This window comes from Patiria miniata, unplaced genomic scaffold (genome assembly GCF_015706575.1).
Source record: "Patiria miniata isolate m_02_andy unplaced genomic scaffold, ASM1570657v1 HiC_scaffold_16, whole genome shotgun sequence".
NCBI classification, from domain to species: domain Eukaryota; kingdom Metazoa; phylum Echinodermata; class Asteroidea; order Valvatida; family Asterinidae; genus Patiria; species Patiria miniata.
The window spans coordinates 4,628,946-4,655,963 of NW_024037054.1; the positions used below are offsets into that span (position 1 = coordinate 4,628,946).

The 27,018-nt window shown below is 39.1% G+C and overlaps 1 protein-coding gene and 1 non-coding gene across 6 annotated transcripts in view; one reads left to right on the plus strand and one right to left on the minus strand.

Moving 5' to 3' along the window:
- The window catches only part of LOC119722725 (collagen alpha-1(I) chain-like), a 56,032-nt gene extending 31,431 nt beyond the window's left edge, over positions 1 to 24,601 (minus strand). The window contains exons 1-10 of one of the 5 annotated variants that reach the window (XM_038192998.1): positions 24,044 to 24,601; positions 22,801 to 22,875; positions 19,965 to 20,000; positions 18,748 to 18,777; positions 13,741 to 14,430; positions 12,748 to 13,111; positions 10,058 to 10,111; positions 4,460 to 4,593; positions 1,446 to 1,532; positions 469 to 504 (exon numbers count right to left, since the gene is read on the minus strand). In XM_038192998.1, coding sequence (XP_038048926.1) covers positions 469 to 504; positions 1,446 to 1,532; positions 4,460 to 4,593; positions 10,058 to 10,111; positions 12,748 to 13,111; positions 13,741 to 14,430; positions 18,748 to 18,777; positions 19,965 to 20,000; positions 22,801 to 22,875; positions 24,044 to 24,529 — 1,992 coding nt within the window. In that variant the 5' untranslated portion in view covers positions 24,530 to 24,601. Of the gene's footprint in view, positions 1 to 468; positions 505 to 1,445; positions 1,533 to 4,459; positions 4,594 to 10,057; positions 10,112 to 12,747; positions 13,112 to 13,740; positions 14,431 to 18,747; positions 18,778 to 19,964; positions 20,001 to 21,105; positions 21,223 to 22,800; positions 22,876 to 24,043 lie in introns of all 5 variants that reach the window. The other 4 variants (XM_038192996.1, XM_038192995.1, XM_038192999.1 and 1 more) reach the window with 4 other exon arrangements.
- On the plus strand, positions 5,287 to 5,359 carry Trnaa-agc. The gene has a single exon. It is a non-coding gene; the product is annotated as a tRNA-Ala (tRNA).
- Positions 24,602 to 27,018: the final 2,417 nt, after the last annotated feature.

The window sequence follows — 27,018 nt, forward strand, 5'->3', positions numbered from 1 at the left end:
AAAAGAAAGCACCGTAAATGTGCAGGAAGATACATTTGTAAATATCTCAAGCCCCAACACCACTTCACCCATCAGCCCCTGTACCGCCCCAAAGTGCCGATACTGTAACTCCTTACACCGCAACACAGTTTCTATGTATTCGTCATGGAGTAATTGAACTGTATCGACATTCTGAAAGTGAGCAATTTTTTAGTACGTCTTTTAAATCTCGCCCTCTTGCACAAAGCTGATGAAACTCCTCCATAAAATTTGTCATGCCTTGTTCACATAATCTGAAATTTTGGTTTAATTCCATTGGTAAACAACAGAGTTATCTAGGATAAAAAGTAGGACATGTTTTTTTTTTTGACAAGTTGTAACAAGTGCCAAAGTTCCAAGATCTGAATATCCAAGGGGAAAAACTCCCTAAAAAATTGAATATATTTTGTAAAATGGGTTGTCAGTTTTGTATACTTTTCTTTAATTTACCTTATCTCCTTTTGGTCCAGCCTCTCCTTTCTCTCCCTAAAAGAAAAATTAAAAACACAAATATATGCCAAAACACATTCTGCTTGTCATCAATAAATGGTGATTCAAACATAAGCTGTGATGTAAAGCTATGAATAGTCCAAAAAAAATACCCAGTGTCTCTCTCAGATGTGGAGTTTGAGAATGGCCAGAGAGTCATTGTCTTTTCAAGTTGTACATGTACATGTATGTGTTCACAAGTACACTACATTGCCAATACTGATTGACTGATTCTTCTCATTTAGGTGGCAAAGCCGTCTCCTGCCTGTGAGGCAGGCGAGGCCTCGTACCATAAAAGTCCACAAAATTTCAGAAACTTTGAGTGAATGTCTATGCAAGTATGCAATGAATTGTTTTATATAACCGACCAACATTTGATTTGTCATTTGATTGGTGGGACTCACATCACGTGACATTCGTTATTGCTCCCATTCACGCTGCGGCTCAAAAAGTACTATCCGCCCATGGGGAATGGGAAATACTATTGAACAGTTAGGATCATGACGCGGTATTTGTGTGCAAATGCATGCTGGTGTGCGCGTTCAACGTTGCGCGTAGCGCGTACTGTTCCAAAGAGCCAGCGCTACAGCGTTGGGTTCAAACATTTTCGTGAAGGGGTGGTTTGGAAGAGAGAAATACATTTTCCTCCAGTTTTGAAATAAAATTTCAAATATATCAAATGACAAGGATCTATATGCCAGTTATATAAAACAATATTGAGTGGCTTTAAATTGTGAAATGGGAGGAATATTATCGCAAGGTAAAATCTGGACTTTTCCATTTCACAAGGCGAAGGCAAAATCTGGACTTTTCCTTCTCACTCGGCTTCGCCTCGTGAAATGGAAAAGTCCAGATTTTACCTTGCGATAATATTCATCCCATTGCACTCTGAGCCACTCAATATTTGTATACCATTTTTCCTCGGAACTCAAACCAACCTGGTCTCCTTTGGGTCCTCGGATTGTTTCTGGGTCAGGGGTCACGAACAGACCAGACGGGCCAGGCAGTCCAATCCCAGGCTCACCCTGACAAAAAAAATGAAACAACAAAACCATTAACCCTCCTGCTGTCTGAACAGTCACAGACAGCCCAAAAAATTCAATCCTCTCCCCTGCATGCCTTTTACACAGGCTAGTCACCAACAGTCAGATCGCATTTCAAGCAAGCACTGTGACTAGTCCAATTCATTAACAGACAAAAGCAGACAAGTGTTAGGCACAGCTGGCTTATCAATCTCTTACATCCAATGCATAGCTGTATCAAGTTACATGAACAGTCACAGCCAGTCAATCCTGCTTTGTGTAGGCTGGGAGCTCTTAACTGTTAAAAACAGTCACTTGATTGATTTTGACTGAAAGGGCAACTTGGCAAAGAACGCATGTTTTGCAAAGGAGTGTTAATACATGACTGTTTTACATGTGGGAACTGAATGCATGAAGTACAATCAGCAGAGGGTGATGTTTAACACAAAAGCCGCCGGGTAGAAATGGACTCGCATAATAAATCTCTTAGCTGTCACATCAATGTCAAATTCCTTTACTATTAAAATTCCTTCACTAAAATTTACGGGCATGTCCATTTTCTTAAGAAGTACAGTAATGGTAGGACAATGGCCTATGTGAACAGGACTTTCAGCCTCTGTGCCAGCATCACGTTAATCTGTAAGGACATCACAAGTGGATGAGTATCTGGGGAGGGGAATTCTACGGTCTGATAAAAAAATCCCAGCTTGGATGCATCAAGTTTGTAAACAGACAGCTTCAAGAGATGTGTGGAGGTTGTAATTAATGAAATTCAGATGTGGTCTACAAGATGTTTGCCCTGGATTTTTGAACTATGTTTGGTGCTACTGATGTTGGTAACTTGATTTATGCAAAGTATGATTTAAAATGATACACCTTTTCTACACTCACAACTAATCAATTTATTTCTATACAGGGTGAGTAAAAAAAAACGAAACCCAAATGTCGGGACGATTGTTTTAGTGAAGTTCTGCATGTAGCACTTTCAAAATCTAGGATATGAAAGCCCAATTCATAAGCTTTCTTTTAGTACAAGAATCATTCAAATCACTTATGTACTTTTCAAGTTACGGAATCTTAAACACAACCACCGTTTTATAGTTCTGTCCACGGATCAACAGAAGGTCGAGTGTTCTTTCAGCAAAACAAAAACAAATCACACAGGGATGTGTGTGAACTGTTTCGTTTTGCTGAAAGAATGAATACCTTTCTTGTGATACGTGGAAAGAAATTGAAAACAGTGGTTGTGTTTAAAATTCCGTAACTTCAAAAGTACATGAGTGATTTAAATGATTCTTGTACTAACAGAAAGCTTATGAATTTGGCTTTCATATATCCTAGATTTTGAAAGTGCTACATGCAGAAATTCACTAAAACAGAAGTCCCGACATTTGGGTTTTGCTTTTTTTGACTCACCCTGTACATCTCTCATAAAGTCAACACCCAACAACTCTCAGCCACTGCCAAGGGCAGAAGGAAATGATGAGGAACTGGCTAGCAGAAAATACAGCTTGGCAATATTATGCATTAGGCCCAAAAAACCCAAAAAATCGTTAAGTAACCAGTCAACAGCTTTACACATCACAAGACATGATGCCTGGGGCCGATTTCACGTAATGCTAAGACACTTCTTAGGAAGGATAACTCATCTTAACTCGCGACTCATCCTAGGATAAATTTCACCAAACTTAAGACACGTTCAACCCGTCCTAACTTCCTTAGCAACATGGCTGAACTCGTCTTAACTTAAGATCGGTCTTAGGGTCGTCTTATCTCATTAATAGTGTGTTAACTTGTATATCGTCTAGGGACATCATTGCAATGTATTTTTACTTAGAGTCATAGTTTTGAGGAAAGAAGCTGTAGAAGCAGATTTGAAATGATTTCTGACACGTGGGTAGTTTTTAATACAAATTTACAAAATTTAATTATATGCCATAACCTTGTTGACTTTTTGAAATAAACTACTTTGGGTTCTTGGAATAGAGTGATGAACTTGGGAGCATAACATTTTAGTCACTAGGGTATTAATGATTTTATCTTTCTTGGGTAGACATACTTTGCGTGTGAAAATTAATGAGTAGAGAACTTTTTCAGGTGAAAGTTCGTGTTCTATGCACGCGAGCGGGAAATTGGTTTTGCACGTTTCTTTTAAGGACATGAACCATCCATCAACTTGGTAATTTTGATGCGTCTTGCTTAAAGGGAAGATACAACATTTGCAAACATCAAAAAACAAAATGATCAAATTTTCACAAAATAACTGACTGGATTGCTAGGTAATGACAGTCTAAAGCATCCTGGAAAATCGTGGCTCCTGGTGTGCTGACGTTTTCAAGAAAATTTGTATTTTTCCAATGCTGGTCGGCCGACCAGTGTTGCAGAAAACTGGCTTTTTTTTAAAAACTGCTCCTATTTTTTCACATTTAGTTATTCCGCATTTTCTTTGCAATTGACTACACACCTGTAAAGGGGTACAAGCCTGCTAGACTGATTCTCTGACCTTACAATTCTCCAAAGCCTATAAATTGCTCCGTTTCATCTTAAGTGGGGTCAGGGAATCAGACTACAAGAACATGGTTGGTTTTCTTGGATTTCCCAGCATCTCCGAACCCACAATGTGAAGCAAGTCAGTTTAACAATATATGCTATAACATACTAATCCTCCAAATCCATTTATTTCTGTAAATTGCAGCAAAAGCAAATGTTGTACATTCCCTTTAAGGTGGGTTTAGTGAAATCGGTCTTAGGACGCGTCCTAGCAAAGATCGATCTTAAGATCTGAGACTCATCTCAAGTCCTAAGATGAGTCGTAAGATAAGACGAGTTTCATGAAATCGGCCCCTTTTAATGCTAAGTCAAATTCTTTCAGTGCTTAGCCCAGTTCGGTGATAAGCAGCTCCGTGCAGTAAGCTTTGAAGCATTCCTACCTTTACTCCCTTCGTTCCGCCAGGCCCGATTGGTCCCGTATCCCCTTGCACCCCTTTATCGCCGGGTGGGCCGGCCGCGCCCGGCAACCCCTCTGGGCCGGTGGGTCCCGACAAACCTGGATCCCCAAGATCGCCTACAAATGTAAAATAAGAAGAGATTCAATATCGGGTTTTGAGAGATTCAATATTTGGGGCAACACTGAGTGTACAGTGTTTATAAAATATGTCGGCGTAGGGCAAAACCCAATATTGCATATACAGCACCCCGAAGCAAAATCCATCTTATGAAAAATAGAAAGAGCCAATTTAAAAATACCTCTTCAGTATTAATAATTGACAGTAACCATTACAATTGAACTTCCACATTTGACCAATAAATCTTTTCTTTTTCCTGCCGAACAACTTTGCCTGTCATTTCAAATATTTTCTAGACATGTTTTTTGTTCAAAAGAACACAATTTAAAAAGTATTGAAAAATCTGTAAAATATAAAACGTCTTGTCCGTGCAACAAGGTCGTATCTCCTAAAATGGCCCGTACGTGAAACGTGAGTTTCAGAATGTCAAAAGGTTGTATCTCACATGAAAAAAACCTGGATGTACACACAAAGTCAAAGGACGTCGAAATACGACCTTGTTGCACGGAGCATATTCGCGCAATATACGACTTTGTTGCAGAATGGAGTTACGACATTGTTGTACTGACGCGACGAAAATATCATTTTTAAAGTTAAACAAAGAAATTGACTTGAGAGGGGTTGGGACTTAAGACCGCCAACTAGTGCCCCTTGAACAAAGATATTGACAAATTGGGGAACCGCCAACGTAGGGCTGGATAGCTCAGTTGATAGAGTACCGGAACAGCAATCCGGAGGTCGCAGGTTCAAACCCTGATCCAGTCAATTTCTTTGTTCAACTTTGAAAACTATTATAATGCACCTAGTCAATTTCCCTTTGTGATTCATTTGAAGAAAAAAAAATCCAAACAATATTGCTGGCTAGAAAATTGTCTCTAATGGCGAAAGACAGGGAAACTTCCTATTTCCAAAAATCAATGCCTGGGGCATAAATCTTATCGGGGCATTATCATAATTTCCTTTGGCTTTACAGGATAGATTAATGAAATTAAAAAAAGAAAAAAAAAACAATTCAAGAGATGACATCTGTCAGCTCTCCCAAGTAAGCAGGAAGAGCGTTCAACAAGATGACAGCTTTTTATAGACTTTTCCCATGTTGATTTGGCGGCTGGTCAGGAAACTTCTTGCTTTATTTTTAAACAAAGTGGAAGAGGGAATCCCGGCGACGCTCTGTCATCAGTGAGAATCGTTTGATTTAACAAGGTTCTTCCTTCCGACATCAGCTGTATAAATATGTGCATCGGGAAAGGAAGATTTTAATTTTCTTTCCTTTTTTTGGAGAGTGATTCAGTCTTCGAAGCTGACGGGCATGAGGGAAGACGAGGGGAAACGATGTGTAATGAACTTGTCTGCGTGTCACGTCTTGCAATCAAAAACAAACAACTGAATTGAAACAAAAATTGCTTGGTGTAAAAACAATAAGGGTACAGACTTATTAACCACTTGAAGAACTCAATTCTATTTGCTTTTTTTAAAGGACAAATATACCTAAAAGGGAAGGGTTGTTTACAATGAATGTACATGTGGGTGTAGGTTTTAGTGAGTTGGTCACAGGCATTTCAACAAATGATATGTTACATATGTACATGTATTTACTCATTTTCCGTATATCATACACAAGCTTCGTCATACAAATGTTTTTTCCATTCTTTTTTCAAAAACACATTATTTAAGTCTCATAGCAAGGTGCAGAAATTTTAAAAATGTGATGCATTCTGGCAAAAATGAGACGGAACTGGGCATAGGCTGTAGTGGAGAAAAATGTAGAAAACCAACTGGAGGTGATTTTTTTTTCTTCAGATTGATCGATATTTGTAATCTTTGATAAGTCTACCACACAGCATAACAACTGTGGAATAAAAGTGTTTTTAAGAAAAACATTAGGCATCTTTCACATTCACGACTGCAAAACAGTCAAAACTTTGAAGGTCTTTTTCTCAGTATTTCACTTTTGACATGTCGATATTAAATGCAAACTTTAAATACCCACAACTTGTCAATGGAAAGTCTGATTAAAGTGCAACAAACAGTATTGTGAGGAGAATTTTATTCTCTTTCCTAATACATGTACCTACAAACCCTCATTTCGACGTCTGCCCAGTTCTGTATCAGTTTGTCAAAACGCCTCACAAACATGAAGTACAAAAAATCAATGTTTTGACTTGCTAAAGACTAAACCTGAGGAAACAAAATTAAAAATGTTAATCCTTAACATACATGTATCTAGCAGACACACACACAGACTATCCACAGGCACATAAATGTTTAATACTGCAGTTGATGAGTTGGGATCCTATTTGTGGCAGTCATTTACTACACCTAAAATAACTACATGAATCACAAGCAAATTATATGTTACCTAGTTATTAGTTTCCAAGTTTGAAAACTAAAAGCAAACATGCCAACATTGACACAAGACGACGGAAATGGTGAGTTGCTTCAAGGGATCATCTGGCAAGCTCAGCCGGCCAGGCTATACCTCTGCAATTTCTTTTTCAAATTGGGGCTCGATTTAATGGTGCCTTTTCCAATATTCTCATACCCTATTTTTCGACCAGTAAATTTGAAGTTCAAGATTGCAAGGTAGTATTTGAGCTCTGAATTCGGTAACCCACAGCCAAGATTTGCAGGGTTGGAAAATAAACAACCGCAAAAAAGGAAAGTCCACACTCACTGGAGGGGTCATAATTTTGAATCTGATCGTCGTATGATGATGTAATTTAATACAGACCTTGGGAGAATTTTGTTAGCTACAGTTTGATACCCCTTTTCAACCAAAGACAGTAAATCGTCCAAGATTGACAATGGTTTTTGAAAAATTAAGCAGATTACGCGAGGGGAAATCGCAAAGCATAACCACACATGCTCGTAATGTGCTCCTATCAACTGCACAGTGCCCGAACAAAGTGTGGGTCACTCGAATAGCCCGCATGCTCCCATGCATTCAAGCACTGTGTGATTGATAGTCCCTAGCATTTGTTTCGGGCAGTGTAAAATTGTCACGCCGCATTTCCACTCACATAATCTTTTAAATTTGCAACTTTTCCAACTGCATGATGTTTCATAAACTGTTGTCAATGTTGGACGATTTCAGATTCACAGTCTTTGGTAGCAAACGGGGTATCAAAAGTAGCTAACATTTCCTAAAGGTCCATATAAATGATGTCATTGTGAGATGATAAGATTCAAAACTATGGCTCCTCCAATGAGTACGGACTTTTTTCTTTTTTTTTGCTGTGTTTATGAACAATTATTAATCTGGATTTTGATCGTGCTGCAACAGAACATTGTATCCTCTCAGAAAATGGGCCCTAAATCGGACAAAATACCAACATGGAGTGAGGAGGAGGTGAAGGCTATGTTAGGTATTTGGGCTGATAGCTCCGTCCAAATGCAGCTTGAGGGAACAACTAAAAACAGCAGAGTTTTTGCAAAAAATGATGGCTGCCGACTCTCAGAAGTTGGCTGTGCAGTGCAGTGTAAGACGGCCGGACATGAGTGTAGTGTGAAACGATCACACAATACACGGATTGAAACATTACACGTGTAGCACAATATGCTGGTGTTGCATTGAGTAGTGTGAAAACGGAGCGGAATTGAACCGTGTTGAAATTTCAAGAAGTCAACATGGATCGGAACCGTGAAGATTTAGACACGGATCAGAACCGTGAAGATTTAGACACGGATCGGATGTACATAGTGTGAAAAGGCCTCAACTCTGGTTGGGATGAGGATTCAAAGGCTCTACCCAGGTAGAAAATCAATGTACAGCTGAACTACAGCTGACCTACAGCCAAACTACAGCTAACCTACAGCCAAACTAAAGCTGACCTACAGCCGATCTACAGTTGACCTTGCTGATGAAAAATCATAAGCAGTATGGACACTGGCGCTACACAAATCCTCCTCATCATCATCATCAAAAAGACAAGGAACAGGTGATCCAGCGGACTGATTATATAAGGTCAGACCTCCCACTAGACTAGACACCTAATGACCATGGGTTTTATGAGGATGATCAGTGACTAATCCCAGGACTGATTTAATTAGGAGACATCTGTTGATTTGATCATCGGTGTGGACGTACATGCGTGCCATAAGTTCTGTGCAACGTCACATGCTTATAAGTAGCAATATTTTCTGTCTTTCTACATGTAGTTAAGGTCAATATATTTGTCACTTCTCTTTTATGGCTAAGAAATGTGATATTACATTAATTTAATACTTAGTTATTAATATAAAAAAAGGCTAAATATAAACTATATCCCAAATAAGACATTATTTCCATTTAGTGAATAGTTTCATGGCAGTACCTGCTGCTACATGAGATTCGAACCGGCCAACTGATCCCATAAGCTCGGTTGTTTGAGTGGTAAGACGTCTGCACTAGAAAGCAGGAGGTTGTGGGTTCGAGTCCCACCCGAGTGATTTTTTTCTCACTTTCACTCGGGGGGCAACACTGAGTATACAGCGTTTATACGTCGGTGAAGGGCAAAAACCTAATATTGAAGACACTACTTCAAAACACAATTTCAAATTTATGATCGAGTGTTTCTTTCATCTGTAATATATTTAATATACATGTACGTCATACAAGTCTTTTGGAAAGTCCAACAATTTTAGGTGACATTCCTGTCTGTATGAAGTTGAGTAGTATATGAGGATTGTTTTTTAAAATGGATTCAGTCCACCATTTTTCACAACAAAAATCTGTTGTTATACCCCTACCTTTTACATTTAATGTAGAACATTTCACAAAGGATAGACTCAGATAATAATTATTAATAGCAAATGCATTCATTTGATAGTGTTTTAACTTCAAAGATGCCCCCCCCCCCAATAAAAAAAAATGCCATCACTTACGAAATCATGCAACTAGTCTGCTAGGACAATTCCTACAGCAGAGCATGCAGTTGGGGATTGGTTACAAGACAACATGGCTACCTTAAACTGTCGAGTTGCAGACCAGTAAATAGACTGCCATAAAGCTCAGTGATAATTACGCGCACTTCCAAAATTATAAAAAAATACTCACAACTCTCCAAGGTGTTTGAGACATGCATCAGATTAAAGCTTATTTCATTTTCTTTAATTTTCTGTTCAATTTTTGGGGGTAAACAAATGACTTTTGGGAGAAAATTCCATCCAAAGATGATCACCCCTAAAAGTAGGCGTGAAGCTTATCGCCATTTTGAAAAAGGATGCCTACACTCGATTGTATACTAGAGCCACTTTAGGGCCTAATTTCATTCGAATTTCACAGAAATATGAGCTCGCAGTCCTTTGCACGGCTTCCACCTTTTAAACAAAAAACAAAAAAAACCCTCAAATTCATGGCCCTCAAAATTCTCAAACACCGGAGAATTTGAGGGCATGCAAATCGTGGTTTGGCCGGCGTAGGCAACTTTGGTCCTATTTACTGGCCTACACCCGTAGGAGGTTTGTTAGTTGATTGCTACTCACCTTTGGGTCCTGCTTTACCTGCTTCACCCTTCATTCCCTTCTCTCCTTTGTCACCTTGGGAGACAAAACAAACGAACAGAGCCATGCAGAGACTAATAAGCAGGGGGGACTAGGGGACGGAAACAATGAGGCAAGTTTTGCAAAAAGCCAAATCCAAAAAATGTGCGGCGGTCTGGCAAATTGAGACACAACTGTGCAGGGTTCAAAATGAGACTATGTGGGTATTAGGAAAGAGAATACAGTTCTGCTTACAATACTGTCTGCTGTACTCCAATCAGAAATTCCGTCGACAAGTTATGGATATTTCAAGTTTACGTTTGTCGACATGTCAAAAAGTAAAATACTGAGAAAAAGGTCTGTCGTGTTTTCACTGTTTTGTAATCATGAATATGAAAGATGCCTTTTTTCCCCTTAAAATCATTTATATTCCAGTATTTTTATACTATTTCTTTAAAATATGTGCAGTGGACATATCAAAGACTGTAAATATCAAAATATCTGAAAATCGGGGGAAAAACACCATTTTTTTTCTCTCCATCTTTCTCCACTAGGGCCTGTGCCCAGTTCCGTCTCATTTTTGCCAGAAGGCCTCATAAACATCGCTGCATAGTTAGACACATTTTTCTTATCTCGTCAACTACAGTTGGTCAATTTCTAGGCACGTTGACTATTTTGGAACAAACCTATACCACAGCTGGTTACCCTTAGATGAGTGTACAGTAATGTGCAGTTGGGAGTAAGGATTTGGCAGTTTTCATGATGATATACAGTATGATGTCCAAGACCAATTTTTTTTTTTTTGCTTTTTTTTCAGGTGCAAGATATGCTTGTTGAGCTTGTTTAGCTAATAACCAACAGTTCATACTCAAAACTTACTTAGAGCAAGGTTCTTGCTCTATGCTTCGACATATGAATTGTAAAAATGATGACACTTCTTGGATTGTTTGACAGCTCTTACATGTACATTCAATTACAGACAATGACTACGGGAGGGAAAATACAGGGTGAGTCAAAAAAAGCGGAACCCAAACCCCAAACAATATATTCAATATTTAAAAAAATATGTAGCACCAAAAATAATAATGACTGGATAGCCAATTTCAAAAGATGAAAAAATTACTGAAATTGCTCAATCCGTTCAAAGAATATCACCATTTAAACGCAATGACCCTAAAACCTGTCTCGTCCAAAAAAACAATTTATTGTGTGTTTTGACTGTTTGGAACAACAAAGAAAATGACACAGAATACTTGTTTCAACAACTGTCACCGACTGTAGAACACAATATTTTGATTGACAACCCTGGTTAGGCAAACAATATGATTAATAAAATCTACTTTTTGAAAAGACGGGCCTTCAAAAGGACTTTGTTGCACATTGTTAACGTTTAAACAAAGATTTCATCGCTGGTGATGTTTGAAGACAATTGTGACGACGATTGATAAAAATCACATTTTTTGGACGAGACAGGTTTTAGGGTCATTGTGTTTAAATGGTGATATTCTTTGAACGGATTGACCAATTTCAGTAATTTTTTCATCTAAAAGTAGCTTATGAAATTGGCTTTCCAGTTATTATTACTTTTGGTGCTACATATTTTTTTAAATATGAAATATACTATATGGGGTTTGGGTTCCGCTTTTTTTGACTCGCCCTATAGCAGTTATTCTGGGAGACTAATTTACGGAGTGGGAAACAAAGCTAAGTATACATGTTGCTTTCAGCTGGAATCACAAACAGTTGGGAATTTTGGAGCAAAGCTTTTGTCAAACTAAATAAGTACAAACCGAAGGTTAATTCACAATCACTAACACACAGAAGCATGTTGTGTTGTTAAGGTCAGATTCAGTTTTTTTAGTCTTCAGTACACATTTTATATCACCCACTTCACATCACCTGATAAAAAAGTTGTTGCTTTACTTATCAAGGTATTGGGGCTGTACTACGTGTAACAACAGAAAACACGTCCTATTTTTGATCCTACATAACTCTGTTCCTAACCAATGGAATTAAACCAAAATTTCAGATCATTTAAACAAGGCATGACATTTTATTGAGCGGGTTTCATCAGCTTTGTGCAAGAGGGTGAGAGTAAAATGCCATACAAATAAATTACTCAATTTCAGAATTTCGGCAGAAAGGGCATGTGCTGCGGCCAAAAGCTTCTAAAGGAAAGCAGGATCACCCCTGATGCCATTGCACACCTCGATCATGTGTTGCACCAAACGATCAAGGAAGCATGCAATTACAAATGGGGGTGATCCTGCATTCCTTCAGAAGCTTTCGGCTGCAGCATGAGCCTTCCGCCACCATCTCCAGCTCTGTATCGACATTGAAGGACGCCAAGTCTTAAGTTGCAGATTCTGAAAGTGAGTATTTTTTCGTATGGCATTTAAATCTCACCCTCTTGCACAAAGCTCATGAAACTTCCTCCTTAAAATTTGCCATGCCTTGTTTAAATGATCCAAAATTATGGTTTAATTCCATCAGTAAACAACAGAGTTATTTAGGATCAAAAGTAGGATTTTTTTTTTTTTTTTACACATAGTACAATTTACCATTCAGAATCTTGCAAAAAAAATTCCAAAAATTCATTTCAGATTTTGAAACATCTGGGAGGTTTGAGGTTTATTTAGCAGCAAAAACATTTGTAAACGATGAGCAAGTTGAATTAAGTCTAGCCTTCTTACCTGCTACCCCAGCGGGCCCCTGACCCCCATCTTCCCCTGGGAGGCCATCATTCCCATCCACCCCTGGGTCACCCTTGGGGCCGGGTTCCCCCGCAACGCCCGGTACTCCCGGCGACCCGCTGATGACTTTGACGATCGGGGTGGGCGTGGCTAACGTTACCGGAGCAACTGTGGCAATGGTTACTGTGGTGGCCACTTTGTCCACTGGAGCGGGCGTGGCCTTGTCAGGGGCGGGCGTGGCCTTGTCAGGGGCGGGCGTGGCCTTGCCTGCTGGGGTGGACATGTCTTTCTCGGTTGGTACGGGAGTTTCGGACATAACCCTGACAAGTGGTGTTGTAGGGGTGACTGTCATTCTGTCCTGGCCCTGCAAGATCAAATAGAAGGTTGAAGAAAAAGACAAAAGGTTAAAAGGTTGACTTTTTCAGTTGGATAATAAGGTAATAATGTGTGCTTGGCCGGTTTTAAACCCTGTGTTTAAGACTGGTTGGAGTCTGGATGCAGATATTTGGCTCAGGTCATCATCAGCGTCCAGACTCCAAACCGGTCTTAAACATGGTGTTTAATACTTGCCAAGCATATATTTATTCCCATTCATAAATACTTTTTTCAGTCAAACAGTCAAAACAAGTCAAAACAAACGATTTTGATCAACAAGTTTACTTCATTTTTTTGAAACACCCCTCTAGCTTTGTTATGGTATGTGCCTCTCACTAGTAGTTGTAAACAACTCCTTGTATGGAGATTGGCGTGCGCATTGCATGTACTGTGTGATGTGGTGCAGAATGCAGCTGTGCCGGTGTAGTATGCATAAATCTTAGAGGACTATGAAATACAGACTCATTGGTAACATTGCGCATGCCTAACCGAGGATTGTGAACATTCAACTAATAAAAGGGTAAAAAGGTACCAGATTTCATAGCAGTCCAAATTTCATGTGACACTAGAAAAGTGTTTAAGACCAGTCAGCCGGTGTTTTATCAACCGTGTACTTACATCAGACACCATTCCTGGAGATAAGACGTCTTGGACTGTCACCATCGGTCCTCTTGATGGTGACTGTGTCGTTGGCGACTCCGTAGGAGCCATTGTTGGCAGTGTGGCTGGCTGCATTGTTGGTGACGCTGACGCGACTGAGTCCGTTACAGAAGGGGTGATTGGGCTCGTGTTAGACTCTGGCTCAGGTCTTGGAAGTGTGACAGGTTTCTTCGTGGCTGGTTTCTCCACAAGCGTCTCAGAAGTTGTTGCCGCGACAGGGGATGATTTGGAAGCTGTTTCCATTCCAGAGGTCACCTTAGAAGAAACTCCCATGTCATCGGGAGTCTTGGAAGATGCTTCCAAGGATGCTTTAGAAGCTGTTTCCATTCCAGAGGGAGAACTGGAAGGTGTTCTCATTTCAGCGGGGGTTTTGGTGGTCCTTCCCATTTCAGAGGGGGAATCACTTGCTGCCTTTGTAATTCCAGAGGGTGACACCGAGGCCGTTCTCATTTCAGTGGGTGCTTCTGTAGTCGATCCCATTCCATGGATGAAATCTGGAGACACTGAATTTGGATTAATTCCCTCCCCAGTAGATGTCATGGTAGGCTTTACTGTCTCTGAGGATGGCGCTGAGGTGCTGTCAAACATGCCACTAAACATTTCAGTTTCTTCCGTTGCTTTAAGTCCACTCCCTTCAGCACTGCCAAACTAAAGTTATGCGAAATTGAAAGGCACATGTCATCTTTTATTATGCAAATAATGAATGTTTATGAGTGCAATGGTGAGAATGTTTTCATGAGTTGAAAAATGTAATGTTCCGTTCAACGAGGCGAAGCCGAGTTGAATGGAACATTCCATCTTTCATCGAAAGAAAATATTATTTGTTTCATATAACATCCAAGTACATCTTTGTCATTCGATTGAAGGACAAAATCATCAAGGCAACTGCATCAACTTCAAAGGCAAGTTTTGTACTATACTGCTATATTGCATATGGTCTAAATAGCACAAAGATCATGTAACGCTTTCCGCTGCGCGTTTTATCGTGTGCACATCGTGCAATAGATCGAAAGGGATGGGACGAAAATGCACGGTGAATGGAACCAAACATGCACGGTTATGACATAGGCCATGCAATAGTTCGATTAATGAATGCCGTGTGACCTACAATCCTCCAATTAAATGACAAGGATTTACTTGGGTGTTATATAATCTGATCTATAGACAACTCGATAAATATTTGACCTGTCATCAAAAAGTTCAGTACAAAGTCAGAGTACTGAGTTCAGTAACAGAAATATAGACTGCCAAACTAAACTTAATTTGTAGAACGTTTTTGAGAAAATAGTATTTAAAAATCCCACTGTGCCATTCTCTCTTTTCGCACTTCCGCCGTGGGCATGCAGAGCCTCGATCTGGCAACTTTACACAATAGATACAGCCGGTTCAGTGATTCCCGTGTCGGGGTTCAGATCACTGAACCGGCTATTTTTATCGTGTAAAGTTGCCAGATTGAGACTCTGCTTGCCCAATGAACGAGTGTGAAAAGAGCGAATTGCAGTGGACAAATGGTGAACTGAAAACAGGTTGAGAAGATGTTCGACGGAACAAAAACAATTGGTAAAATTTAGGTTCACCTGGAAACAAAAAAAATCAACCGCCCTTAAAGGGAAAATACAACATTTGCAAACATCAAAGAAAAAACTACCAAATCATTTTGAAATACCTTGCTGGACAGTGTAAAGCATCCTGTAAAATCATGGCACCTGGTATACTGTCATTTTCAAGAAAAGTGGTATTTTTGTATCAATTTCCAATGCTGATCGGCCGATCAGCGTTGGAAAAAAATGTGTTTTTTTTTCAAATACTGGCCCCAGTTGACCACCGCACTTGTTTGCTATCGATTACACACCTATGAACGGGTACAAGCCAGCTAGACTGGTTCCCTGACCTTACAATTCCCCAATATATGTAAACTGCTCTGTTTCTTCTTAAATAGAGTCAGGGAACCAGACTACAGGAAAATGATTGTTTTTCTTGGTTATTATAGCATTTTCGAACCCAAAACCTCAAAAAAAGTCAGTGTAACTATATTTGCTATATATTTCCAACCCTCCATTCCATCCATTTCTGAAAATTACAGCAAAAGCAAATGATGTATATTCCCTTTAAAAATGACAATTTTTGACTTTTTTATGCTCCTTTTGTGGGGACAGGTCACATACAATGCATTTAATGAACAAAATGAGTTATGTAATGTGTCTACTTCCATGGAACTGCAAATGAGGGAATATCAAGGCATGTGTGAGGCGTTCCAGCAAAATGAAACAAGATGAGGTCGAAATGAGGATTTGTGGGTATTGGGAAAAACAATAAAATCCTCCTTGCAATACTGTTTGTTACACTTTAATCAGACATTCCGTTGAAGAGTTATGGCTGTTTAAAATTTGCATTTATCGACATTTCAAAAAAGTAAAATAATGAGAAAAAGGCCTCTAAAATTTTGAGTTTTGTATTTGTGAAAATGGTAACCACGGAAAGATTTCCATATACGAAGTTCACTAATTTTCCTCTGTATTGACTAACAAGCCCCCAGATAGCAATTTCATGTCATCAAAGTCAATTTGAGCAGTGAGAAAATACAAGCATTTTCTTAGAAAACACTTAGAATTTTTCAGTCCAATCTCATAGGGTTTGTACACAGGGTGTTGAGTGAACTTCGTATATGGAAATCTTTCCAAAACCACTTTTATCCTATGGTTTTCAGACCATTTCTTTAAAATATGTGTACTAGACATATCAAAGATTACAAATATCAATAATCAGAAATCAGAAAAAAAATCACTCTATTCATTTTATTTGCATTTTTCTCCACTACGAACAGTTCCAACGCCCCACACATATATATCAACACTAGGCTACCACAATGAGATGTCGATAAAAGCGAACTTCAGACAACCATAACTTGTCAACGGAAGTCCGATCGAGTATTGCAAGGAGAATTTTAATCTTTATTATAATACCCGCAAACCCTCATTTTGACCTCTGCCTCGTTTTGCAAGAAATCGTCACATATATTCCTCGAAATATTACTGCTTGACCAAGACAGATACAGTCATGATTAAAAGTAGATGTATACACATGTATGAATGCAATGAGTTTTTTTGCACTCACATACAGTAAGAAGCCCATTGTCTATATTGTCTATATTACACTTGACCAAAAATATATTTTTCATTGAAATGAATGGGACATGCTTATAGATGACGTGTGCAGCGTTACTTGGATGATTATAGACCATTATCATGTTGCGGCCATCTTTATTTTTTTCCCATTCAAATCAACGTAACCAAAGCGAGGCTGGAAGGAAAAACGTCTGGTTCCTTGTTTCACAAAAGACATTATCATCCAGTACTGTTATTGATACAGGGAACATGACTGAAATGGTGGCAGCATGATAAAGGTCTATTACAATAGAGCCTGAAAGTAAAAGGCCACGTGGCTCAGCTTCCGGAACCCTCGCGCGGCCGGCCTACGGGCGTTTTACACGAGGTTGCCCTTTCTCTTGCTGTATTTTTTGACAGAATGGTTTCTAATGGTAATCACCCCAAGAAACATTCATGTTGGAATTTTATCTTGGTATTCCTCAAGAAAAAAAATGATGAGAAATCACTTGCAGATGGGTAAAAATGAATTTTTACTTACGACCTTTCACATCTGGTGTTTTCGTTCCTAGGTCTCCATGTTTGTTCATGTTTGTTTTAACATCGCTTACTTGCGTGAGAACGAAAATGTATAATGAGGCGAAGATTTACCTACCTACAGCCGATGGGTTCTAGATTTAGTAAGGCTGGTTTGAGTGCAGTCCTTATCAGCGGTCATTTTAGATTTGTTTTGGTAAATGCTAACGAGTCCTTCAAGTTTACTCCAAAAAAATTGTATATCCTAAAAGACATTTTAGTCTCCTATGTAAGTTTCAGTTTTCACCCAACGACTGCCACAAAATAAATTCATAAAGTTTCATCTTTGTACAAGTACAATGAGTTTCACTAGTCTAAATGTATTTTAGATTATTGGAACTGAGAGGTCAATTTTCGGCACGATATCTCTCTTTCACAGCAGGCGATTTTTCAGTTTCCATAAACTGAGACGCTAGTAACAATTTTACAAAACCTTATTCAAGGATGATTTTAAGAAATCAATGTACCAAAAACAATTGCAAATTTGTTTATTTTTGCACGTTAACTTTCCTATTCAAGAGTTCAGGAAGCGTGCCACTAGGAACGAACTTTCAGGCTCTATCTATTTAAATAACCATGTTTAGCAAATTTTTTTGATGGGATAAATGAATATAATGCAAGCATGCAGATATGATGCTATGACAGCATGATACTCAATTAAATAACATGTATTGAGAATTTGGACATCCATTTTACTAGATAAAACTTATGAAGATTTACATGTATGTTTACAAATAGGCAATATTTGATACATTAATTATCAAGAAGCAATTGTGCTTCAAAATGATATTCATAAGACCAAGAAAAAAATAGTTCTGCTTCCGATTACATGGCATCTAAAAATGGGGTAGGAAGGTAAGGAAATATTTTTTAAGCCATTTTGTGTGTGTACGATCATATGGAGGTGTCTGCGTGTAGTCAAGGGTAAAAGGTAGTAATTTATGGTTTTCAGGTTTTTATTCTCATTCCCCCCCCAAAAAAAATTAGAGTAGGGGCTGTCAGAATAGGGCAGGTAGGGTAATCGGAAGCAGAACTATTTTTTTTGGGGGGGGGCCTAATGACAAGAAAGAGAGAAAACTTTGTTATGAAATATTGAAAAATTAATGAAGATTATAGTGAAAGAGAAAACAGAAGAACCAAAAAACAAAAAAACAAAAAATGACAATCATCTCAAGAAAAGTCAGGATACCAGTACCTCAGAAATATTACAACCAGGCAGACAAAAAATAGTGAGTACGAAAATAGAAGAAACAGTTTTTTTTCCAAAAAAAGTCTGAAATTTTACCTCCTGATTTTCTCTTCCACTGCCAGAGTACTGTAAAGCAACATACGGGTAACCATGGTAACATGCAAAATTATCACGATAGTATATTCGTCCACCAGGACAGAATCAGTACAATTTAACAATTGGGGGAAAAAAAACAAAAAAAACAATGAGCCTAAGATTGGGAAGAGGTTTCCTCTGTTCTGTGAAGAGGTCAGCCATCTTGGAAATAGAATAATTCATTACCATTTTAAGTTAAAATTTTATGAACTTTTCAATTTGAAATTACTACAGGGAGAGTAAAAAAACCCTGCACACCAAATGTTGCGACCATTGTTCAAAGTTCTGCATGTAGGATATGAAAGCCCAATTCATGAGCTTTCTTCTAGTACAAGAATCATTCAAATCACTCACGTACTTTTCAAGTTACGAAATTTTAACACAAACACCACCGTTTTCAGGTTCTGTCCACGGATCACAAAAAAAGTTCAGTGTTTTTTCAGTGAAACGAAAACAAATCACATAGGGATGTGTGTGAATTGTTTTCGTTTTGCTGAAAGAACGCACACCTTTTTTTGTGATCCGTGAACAGAACTTTAAAACAGTGGTTGTGTTTAAAACTCCGTAACTTGAAAAGTGCACGAGTGATTTGAATGATTCTGGTACTAAAAGAAAGCTTATGAATTGGGCTATCATGTCCTAGATTTTGAAAGTGCTACATAAAACATAAAAGTGTCACTAAAACAATAGTCCCAACATTTGGGTTTCGTTTTTTATTTACTCACCCTGTATATCCATCCCCTGAATACCAAAAATTTTAAACCCAAAAGGTAAAAGGACGTTATGGTTTAACGTGCCACTTAAGCGCACGTTTAAGGCAAGGGGAGTTCCCGGTAAAAAGTCGTTAGCATAAAAAAGTGAGTAACTTCAAAATTAAGTGATACTTGGCAATATAAAATAGACAACATTATTTCAATTATTAATGAAAATCATGAGTCAAATTTTCAGCCTAATGTGATTTTTAATTTAGAAATGGGAGCACAAAACCTTTAAATTAGATCATCTCCAAAAGTGGTTTTTTGGGTCATGCCTGGGCTGCTAACGTCCTTTTCCTTGGCACACGAGGATATATCTAGTTGTTATTAATGCACTTTTACCAAAAATTCCAAAAAACCTACTTTACACAAAACTTCCAAAATGTGGGTAAAGAGAACCAGTTACTCCTCATATCTGTTTACCTTGGACTTTACTCCTCCATTGTTATTGCCTGAGGTCTACATAGCAACATGCCATGGTAACGGGCCATAGCAACAAGCCATAGCAACAGATCATCATTGGTAAATCAGCAAGTGCGGCAACGGCAGCATCAAGAATGGCATCAATGTGAAAAGCAAGTATAAATGAAAAGCAAAGATATTGAAATATGAAGAGCAGTAGCCAATTAATGAGCATTTGAAATATAACAAAAATTCAGTGTGCTGTAATAAAGACATGCCACAATTTTTTTTGTGAATTTGGATGTAAGTGAAATGCTCCTTAACCACTTCGCGCCAGGATTATTTTTGCTGAAAATTTAAATTTTTTGCAAAAGGCAACATTTTCCAGCCAATTTCTGATATACAGCCAAACGCCACAAATACTGATTCGCAAGAGTCATTTCAACAGTATTTGTATGATATTTCTTGCTGAAAACTTAAATGTTTTAATACTCCGAGGTGTGCACTGGAGCATAAATTGTAGAACAGGCCATGCGCAATGGGCAATTCAAGATCAACACACGTGTACAAAAGACACAAGGGATTAGCATAAACTTCAGGCGAGTCGAGGCAATCTTGACATTTTAACCTGTCAGCCGTGCTTGTGCATAAAAACAGCTATGCGTGTTATCACGTCCTCCGACGAGAACTGGTTAAGTAATGGTGCACATCAAATAGGAAATTCTTTGTGTGTAAATTACAGAAAACAAACCAAAAAAGAAAACAGGAAAATGCAAAATGCTTTCAAAAATGCATATAATTTGCACTGATTTACATTAAAATGATCCAAAGAACGAAGAGATTAATTGATCAAATAATCTGACTTGCGTTCACGTTTCCATGAGAGTGAAATGAATGAAAAACAAAATGCTCTGAATGAAAATGAGGTATTGTGATAATGGCTCATGTTTTAAAGGAACAGTCAAACTTGGCTTGTTGTATTCAGCCGATTGAATGCTCCTTTAAAGCAGACAATGATTGAAAACTTAATAATGTCAAATGTGCCTGAAAATAATATTTGAAGATGCGAAAGATGCAAGAATGAAGGATGAAAAACTGAATGAAAAACGGATGGTCGTGCGAACTGAGTCGTGCTCGATAGACAAGCGACAGTTATACTGACCACAATTCCGTTCTGCTTAGAGTTTGTTGGCAAAGTTGGGATGTCTTTGTTTGTTATTAAAGCGTCGGCGAGATTGGAAGATGAAGTTTCTCGTTTGTAGAGCCTTTGCTTGCGAAGCTGTGAGCAATGCCCGAAGCAGTTAGGAACCAAATGGAGGGGAAACGGTCAATTGGCTTTCGGTTGGAGTCAGAAATGAGCAATGTTGCAGAAAGCATGAGATTGCCGGAATGGGTTTGGTTTAGAATGGACGGAGTCTTCCCAATTTACGTGTTGGTAGCAATCACACAGAAAGGCAAATATATGTAATATGCAATAGCAAACTCATAAGAAGGCCCAAAACAGCTTGCCTTTTAGCTGCCTTGTGAAGCTTATAGATCCTTGTCATTTGATTTACAGTTGAAATGAACTTCTATTTCAATACAAGATTGGTGGGAAATGTATTGCTCTCTTCTAAACCACCCCTTCACAAAAATGTTTGAACCCAACTCTGTAGCTACTGGCTCTTGGGAACAATACGCACTACGCGCAAAGCTCAATGCGCACACCAGCATGCATTTGCACACACATACCGCGCCATGGAACAAGTAAATCCTAGCTGTTGAATAGTAAATCCCATTCACCATGGGCGAATGGGACTTTTTGAGCCCCGGCGTGAATGGGAGCAATAACGAATGTCACGTAATGTAGGGTAGATAATAATTTGTCATTTGTGCAGTTTTTTTTCGTTTGGAGCAACAAAGGTGCTTAAAATCTAAAGAAGGGTGCTTAACAACTAACCCGATAAAGTTTTAGCTCTGTGAATGCAATCAAATGACAAGGATCTGTATGTCAGTTAAATAATAAAAGTTATGCCACTAGAGATCATATAACTTGCGTCATTGAGAAAGACAGTTTGCCACAACTATTTTCCCGTCACCTGCAGCCACTGGGAATGCCAGGGCAAAATCTCAGTTCCAAATGATTTCAGAAAAACAAAACAATCGTGTAAAGCCTTGTGATCCTGGTGGTAAGGAAAGTATACCAAATGTTCCCAGAGAATTCCCGGACTGTAAATGGTTCCCGCTTTATTGCCTTTTTAGCCCAAAATAGCCAGAAAAAAGAAATTGGTCAAAATTGGTTCCTGCTCATCTCACAGCAAAGGCCTGAATTTGACTAAAAACAAGAAAAAGATATTTTTTTTAAACGAATCCAAATAATACAATGGATTTACACGTAGGACCACACCTGTCAATAGTAACAATTTCTTGCAGGACTTTGAAACAACTCCAAAAATAAGTCAACAATACTCTGTCACAAAATCCTCGTCCCAAACGGTATTTTTTTGTTTATCTAAGAGAAATTGTAATGAATGTCTGAAGGGTTATTTTTCAAGAATAATAAATTTTCTGATAATCGATTTGTTATTCAACTTGCAAGGAACCTTTGAAAACTTCAAGAATTACAAAAAAATGTGAAACAAAATTAGGGACAATATCAACCACATTGTGTTACCTCAAAATTCTGGGCAATTTTTGTTAACACGAGGACTTCTACAAATGTGTCAAAGTTTACTGAACCAAAGGGCCAATTCTTTAAAAGGTTGTCCTCCCTCCCCCCCCCCCCCCCCTCCACCTAGTCAAGAAAATAGTACTGGTTCGGGACTTGAAACTTCAAAATTCAGGGGATATTTGTACAGGGCCTGAAAGTTTGTTATACCTCCTGGTCACCATCATCACAGCCCAACTCAGCCTCATCCGGGTCGTTGGACATCTCCAAGGTCTGAATCGTACCCTGATAAACAGAGGGAAAAACAATGTATTACAAAAATAAACAGTGAAACATCACAAACTGGACAGATTAACCCTAACCCCCTAGGCCCTTGTTGCTTACAACCATCCTCAATCCTCCAAAATCCTCCAAAATTTTTCAACTCCGCCTAAATTTTTCAAAATTGTCAGACAGTCCTGCCTCAAAATGCATTCATCCTCAATCCTCCAAAATCCTCCTCATCCCAAAACTTTGCACTCGTGTTTAAATGAAGGATAACCAACGCCAAATCCTTCAAAATCATCAGACAGTCCTGCCTCAAAACGTATTCATCCTCAATCCTCCAAAATCCTCTTGTGCTTCATTCACCATTCATCCTCAATCCTCCAAAATCCTCATGTGCTTCAATCACCATTCATCCTCAATCCTCCAGAATCCTCATTTGATTCAATCACCATTCATCCTCAATCCTCTAGAATCCTCCAAAACCTCCAGGAGGATTTTGGAGGAGTGAGGTGGGTTAGGGTTAACCCATCACCCACTAGACAGCTTAAGGGTCCCGAATTTGTTTTTGAATTCGATGCTCTATGGTTTGATCTGAGGCAATTTCTGACCATATTTACCATTTTTATGGAGCAAAAGATCATCATTTAAACACCATTTTCGAGTTTGGAGTCATTCAATCAAATATAGGCTACAATTTTTATTTGGGGACGAACAAAGTGGGGGGGGATGATATGATATCCCCCCACTTTGAAAAGTGATTGATGCCCACGGCTCTTAGTAAAACTCAGTAGGGAGTTAGGGTTAATATTCTGGGTTTCCTAGCATACAACATCTGGCCAGATGCTAGATTTGAACCTCTGACAAACTGGGCCCAATTTCAAGGCTCTGCCTACCGTTAGCGAAAAATCGCCGCTTACTAAAGCAGAAAAGTCTAAGCTAATGGTTAGTGTATTTCACAGAACTTTGGCTTGAGCGCATGCATACATCCCGTAAGAAAGGCTTTTGTGCTAATAGGGCCAGCGCATTATTTCTTTGCTAGCTCCGTTAGCGGAGAATTGCAGGCCGTAAGCACAGAATCCGGGATTAGAGAATCCATGAAATCGGGCCCTGATTATAACTTCACAAACTCTAGCAACTGGGCAACACTCCCCCATTTCCAGGAATTCAAATGATACAGAATTATTACCGCAAACGTGGCCGTATTATCCAGTGCAAATCCCTGGCTGCCGACGAAGACCGCGGCCTGCTGCGGAATGGCCAGCTTCCAGCCCTCCGGCCGCATCAGCGACGTGCTGGTGTACGTGCTGCAGTTAAAGAACAAGGTGGCCATGTCGTTGATGACGCTCAGCGAGAACTGGGACCAGTGGCCGGTCAGGGAGGGTACCACGAAGGAGGCCTTGCTGGGAGTCCCCGCCGAGACGTCCGTCATGAGAAGCGTGACTCGATGGCGGCCCTCCTCGGCTCGGGTCACGTTGAGTGCCAGGATGACCGTCGTCTGAAGGTTGTCGGTGACCACGAGTAATGGGCCCACGTCCTCCGACTCGGGCTTGAACGTCACCAGGAGGGTGAAGTCCGAAAACCTCTCGGTGAAGTCCAGGGGAAAGATATAATCTGCCAGACGGCCAATGTTTGTGTCTCTGTCCAGATGGAACGCTGGGTCCCCGCGACGCATCCCCTCTGCGAATGTAACCCCTTCCGGTAGAGGGTACCCGGTCAAACTTAGAAAGTTTAACCTGTCATAGCTCAGACCTGCAGAAATAAAAGAAAATTAGAAAGTTATGACAGAAGACAATAAATTTGAAAACAAGGTGTCGCCTTTATACGCAGTCGATCCCTTTACATACATGTTTCGTGTTCTTATTCTTAGAGAAGCTGTTCATGTTCAGTTGAAGAAATGATTGGCTCCTGGAATATATTTGTTTTTATGAAACAATAGCATTTTCACATTTTTTCCATCGTGAGTTATGACCTCAATTGACCCGTGGATGGCCTTTGACCCGCAATTTCGGAAGAGTTGTCATGAACCCCAACCTAAGGATCACTCCATCCAAGTTACATTAAAGTCCATGGGAGTCTGTAGACAAAGAAACATTTGAAGCATATTTGAACAATGACCCCTACATAACCTTTGACCTCAGGCTTTTTTAGGGTCACTGCATCTAAGTTTCATCAAAATCCATGAAAGCATGTAGAAGTTATACATTTTGTTACAAAAAGTTAACCCAAACTTTAACATAAATATGGTCAGAATTTAGGACCGGTAAGTGCCCCAAAAAATTTGTTTAGACGACACAATAAAATGGAAACCAACAGCCAGTTTTAATTTCCTTAGTTTCTACAAAGTTGTAACTGATTGTAATATTCAATCACAGCTCAAAGCACAAGTCAATTGATAAGAAAAATATATTCATTTATTTTCGCCAAAACATCAATAAATGTTAAAAGCACAAGTACATTGTACAGTGGCAGCCCCGAGCGCTTAAAGGGAATGCACAACATTTACCTTTGCTGCAATTTTCAAAAATAAATGGATTTGGAGGATTAGTATGATATAGCAAATATTGTTAAATTGACTTGTTTCACATTTTGGGCTTGTAGATGCTGGAAAAACCAAGAAAACCAATCATGTTCTTGTAGTCTGGTTCCCTGACCCCACTTAAGATGAAACAGAGCAGTTTATAGACTTTGGGAAAGTGTAAGGTCAGAGAATCAGTCTAGCAGGCTTGTACCCTTACAGGTAAGTAATCAATTGCAAAGAAAATGCGGAATAATTAAATATGAAAAAAATTAGGAGCATTTAAAAAAAAGCCAGTTTTCTTCCAACGCTGGTCGGCTGACCAGCATTGGAAAATACACTTTTTCTTGAAAATGTCAAACACAAGGAGCCACAATTTTACAGGATGCTTTAGACTGTCATTCCCTAAGGCCCAAACAAAAAGTCTCCGGTTTCTGGTATGGAGCTTGCCCAAAAAGTGGTGCGGCGACGCGGCTTTTTTTTTTTTTTACCTGTTTTTTTTTGCTTCAATTGTCGGCTGATGACTGCAAATGGTGCCCGACTAAACTTAGTGCAAATATATGGGAGTCCAGAGAGGCCACATAAAGATGGGAGTCCAGAGAGGCCACATAAAGCTTATTCTCGATCATAACCCCATCTAAAAACACGTTAAAATTGTGCAGCAGCAGGATTCCAGTCAAACCAGTGAGTTTGGCGGTTTTGAGACATCATCTTTTATTGAAAAAAAAACCTTTTCATTTTGCCGACGCGCATGGCTACGGCGACGCGCGCGCATACCAGAAACCGGAGACTTTTTTTTGGGCCTAACAATCCAGTAAGGTATTTTGTAAAAATTTGACCATTTCGTTTTTTGATGTTTGCAAATGTTGTATCTTCCCTTTAATACTACATGTATTTGGATTTGCTGTTGTCACATTCAGAGGAAAACTAATCTGCAACTTGATAGAGTACAGTACATGTACATGTATCCTATGACCTTGACAAAGCTTTGAGTGCCTGACCCACTGCAAACAGCAGTTCCCACTCTCCACATCTGTGATGTATTTGTGGGACGTGAGGTAATAGCTTGAGAAACTTATTGAAAATGACACGTTTAAATAACTCAGAGGAAACTAAAGAGAGTGCCAAAAAAAGTGCAACCTTCAGGAAACATATAATTAAAGTTGTCTAATTTTATTTCTTCAATGAAATTACATATTACATTAAAGGCTGACTATTTCTCAATCCACTCCTTTTTGGAGAAAGGGTGTAAATTTTACTTGGGCCACTCTCGCCTCTGATGTCGCCAACTTAAATGCCTATTCACTGCTTAACCCAGATTCAGCATGTCCAGGTGAGAGTGGCCCAAGTAAAATTTACACCTTTTCACTTAAATGATTGATTTTTATCTTGCACAATTGTGAACTGTCAAATGAGCAAGATCATACAAAATGTACACCCTGTACCAGTGGTGGATCCAAGTTTATTAATTTGAGGGCAAACTTCCAAAGTCACAACTGTCTTGTCAAAAAGCTAGCACTTTTATCGACCTGGATCCGCTAGTGAAACCTGGTCAAAAAGCTAGTACTTTTTCGACCTAGACTAGTACTTTTTTAACCCTAACCCCTTGGGCTCTTTTACTAGAAAGTATCCTGAATCCGCCAAAA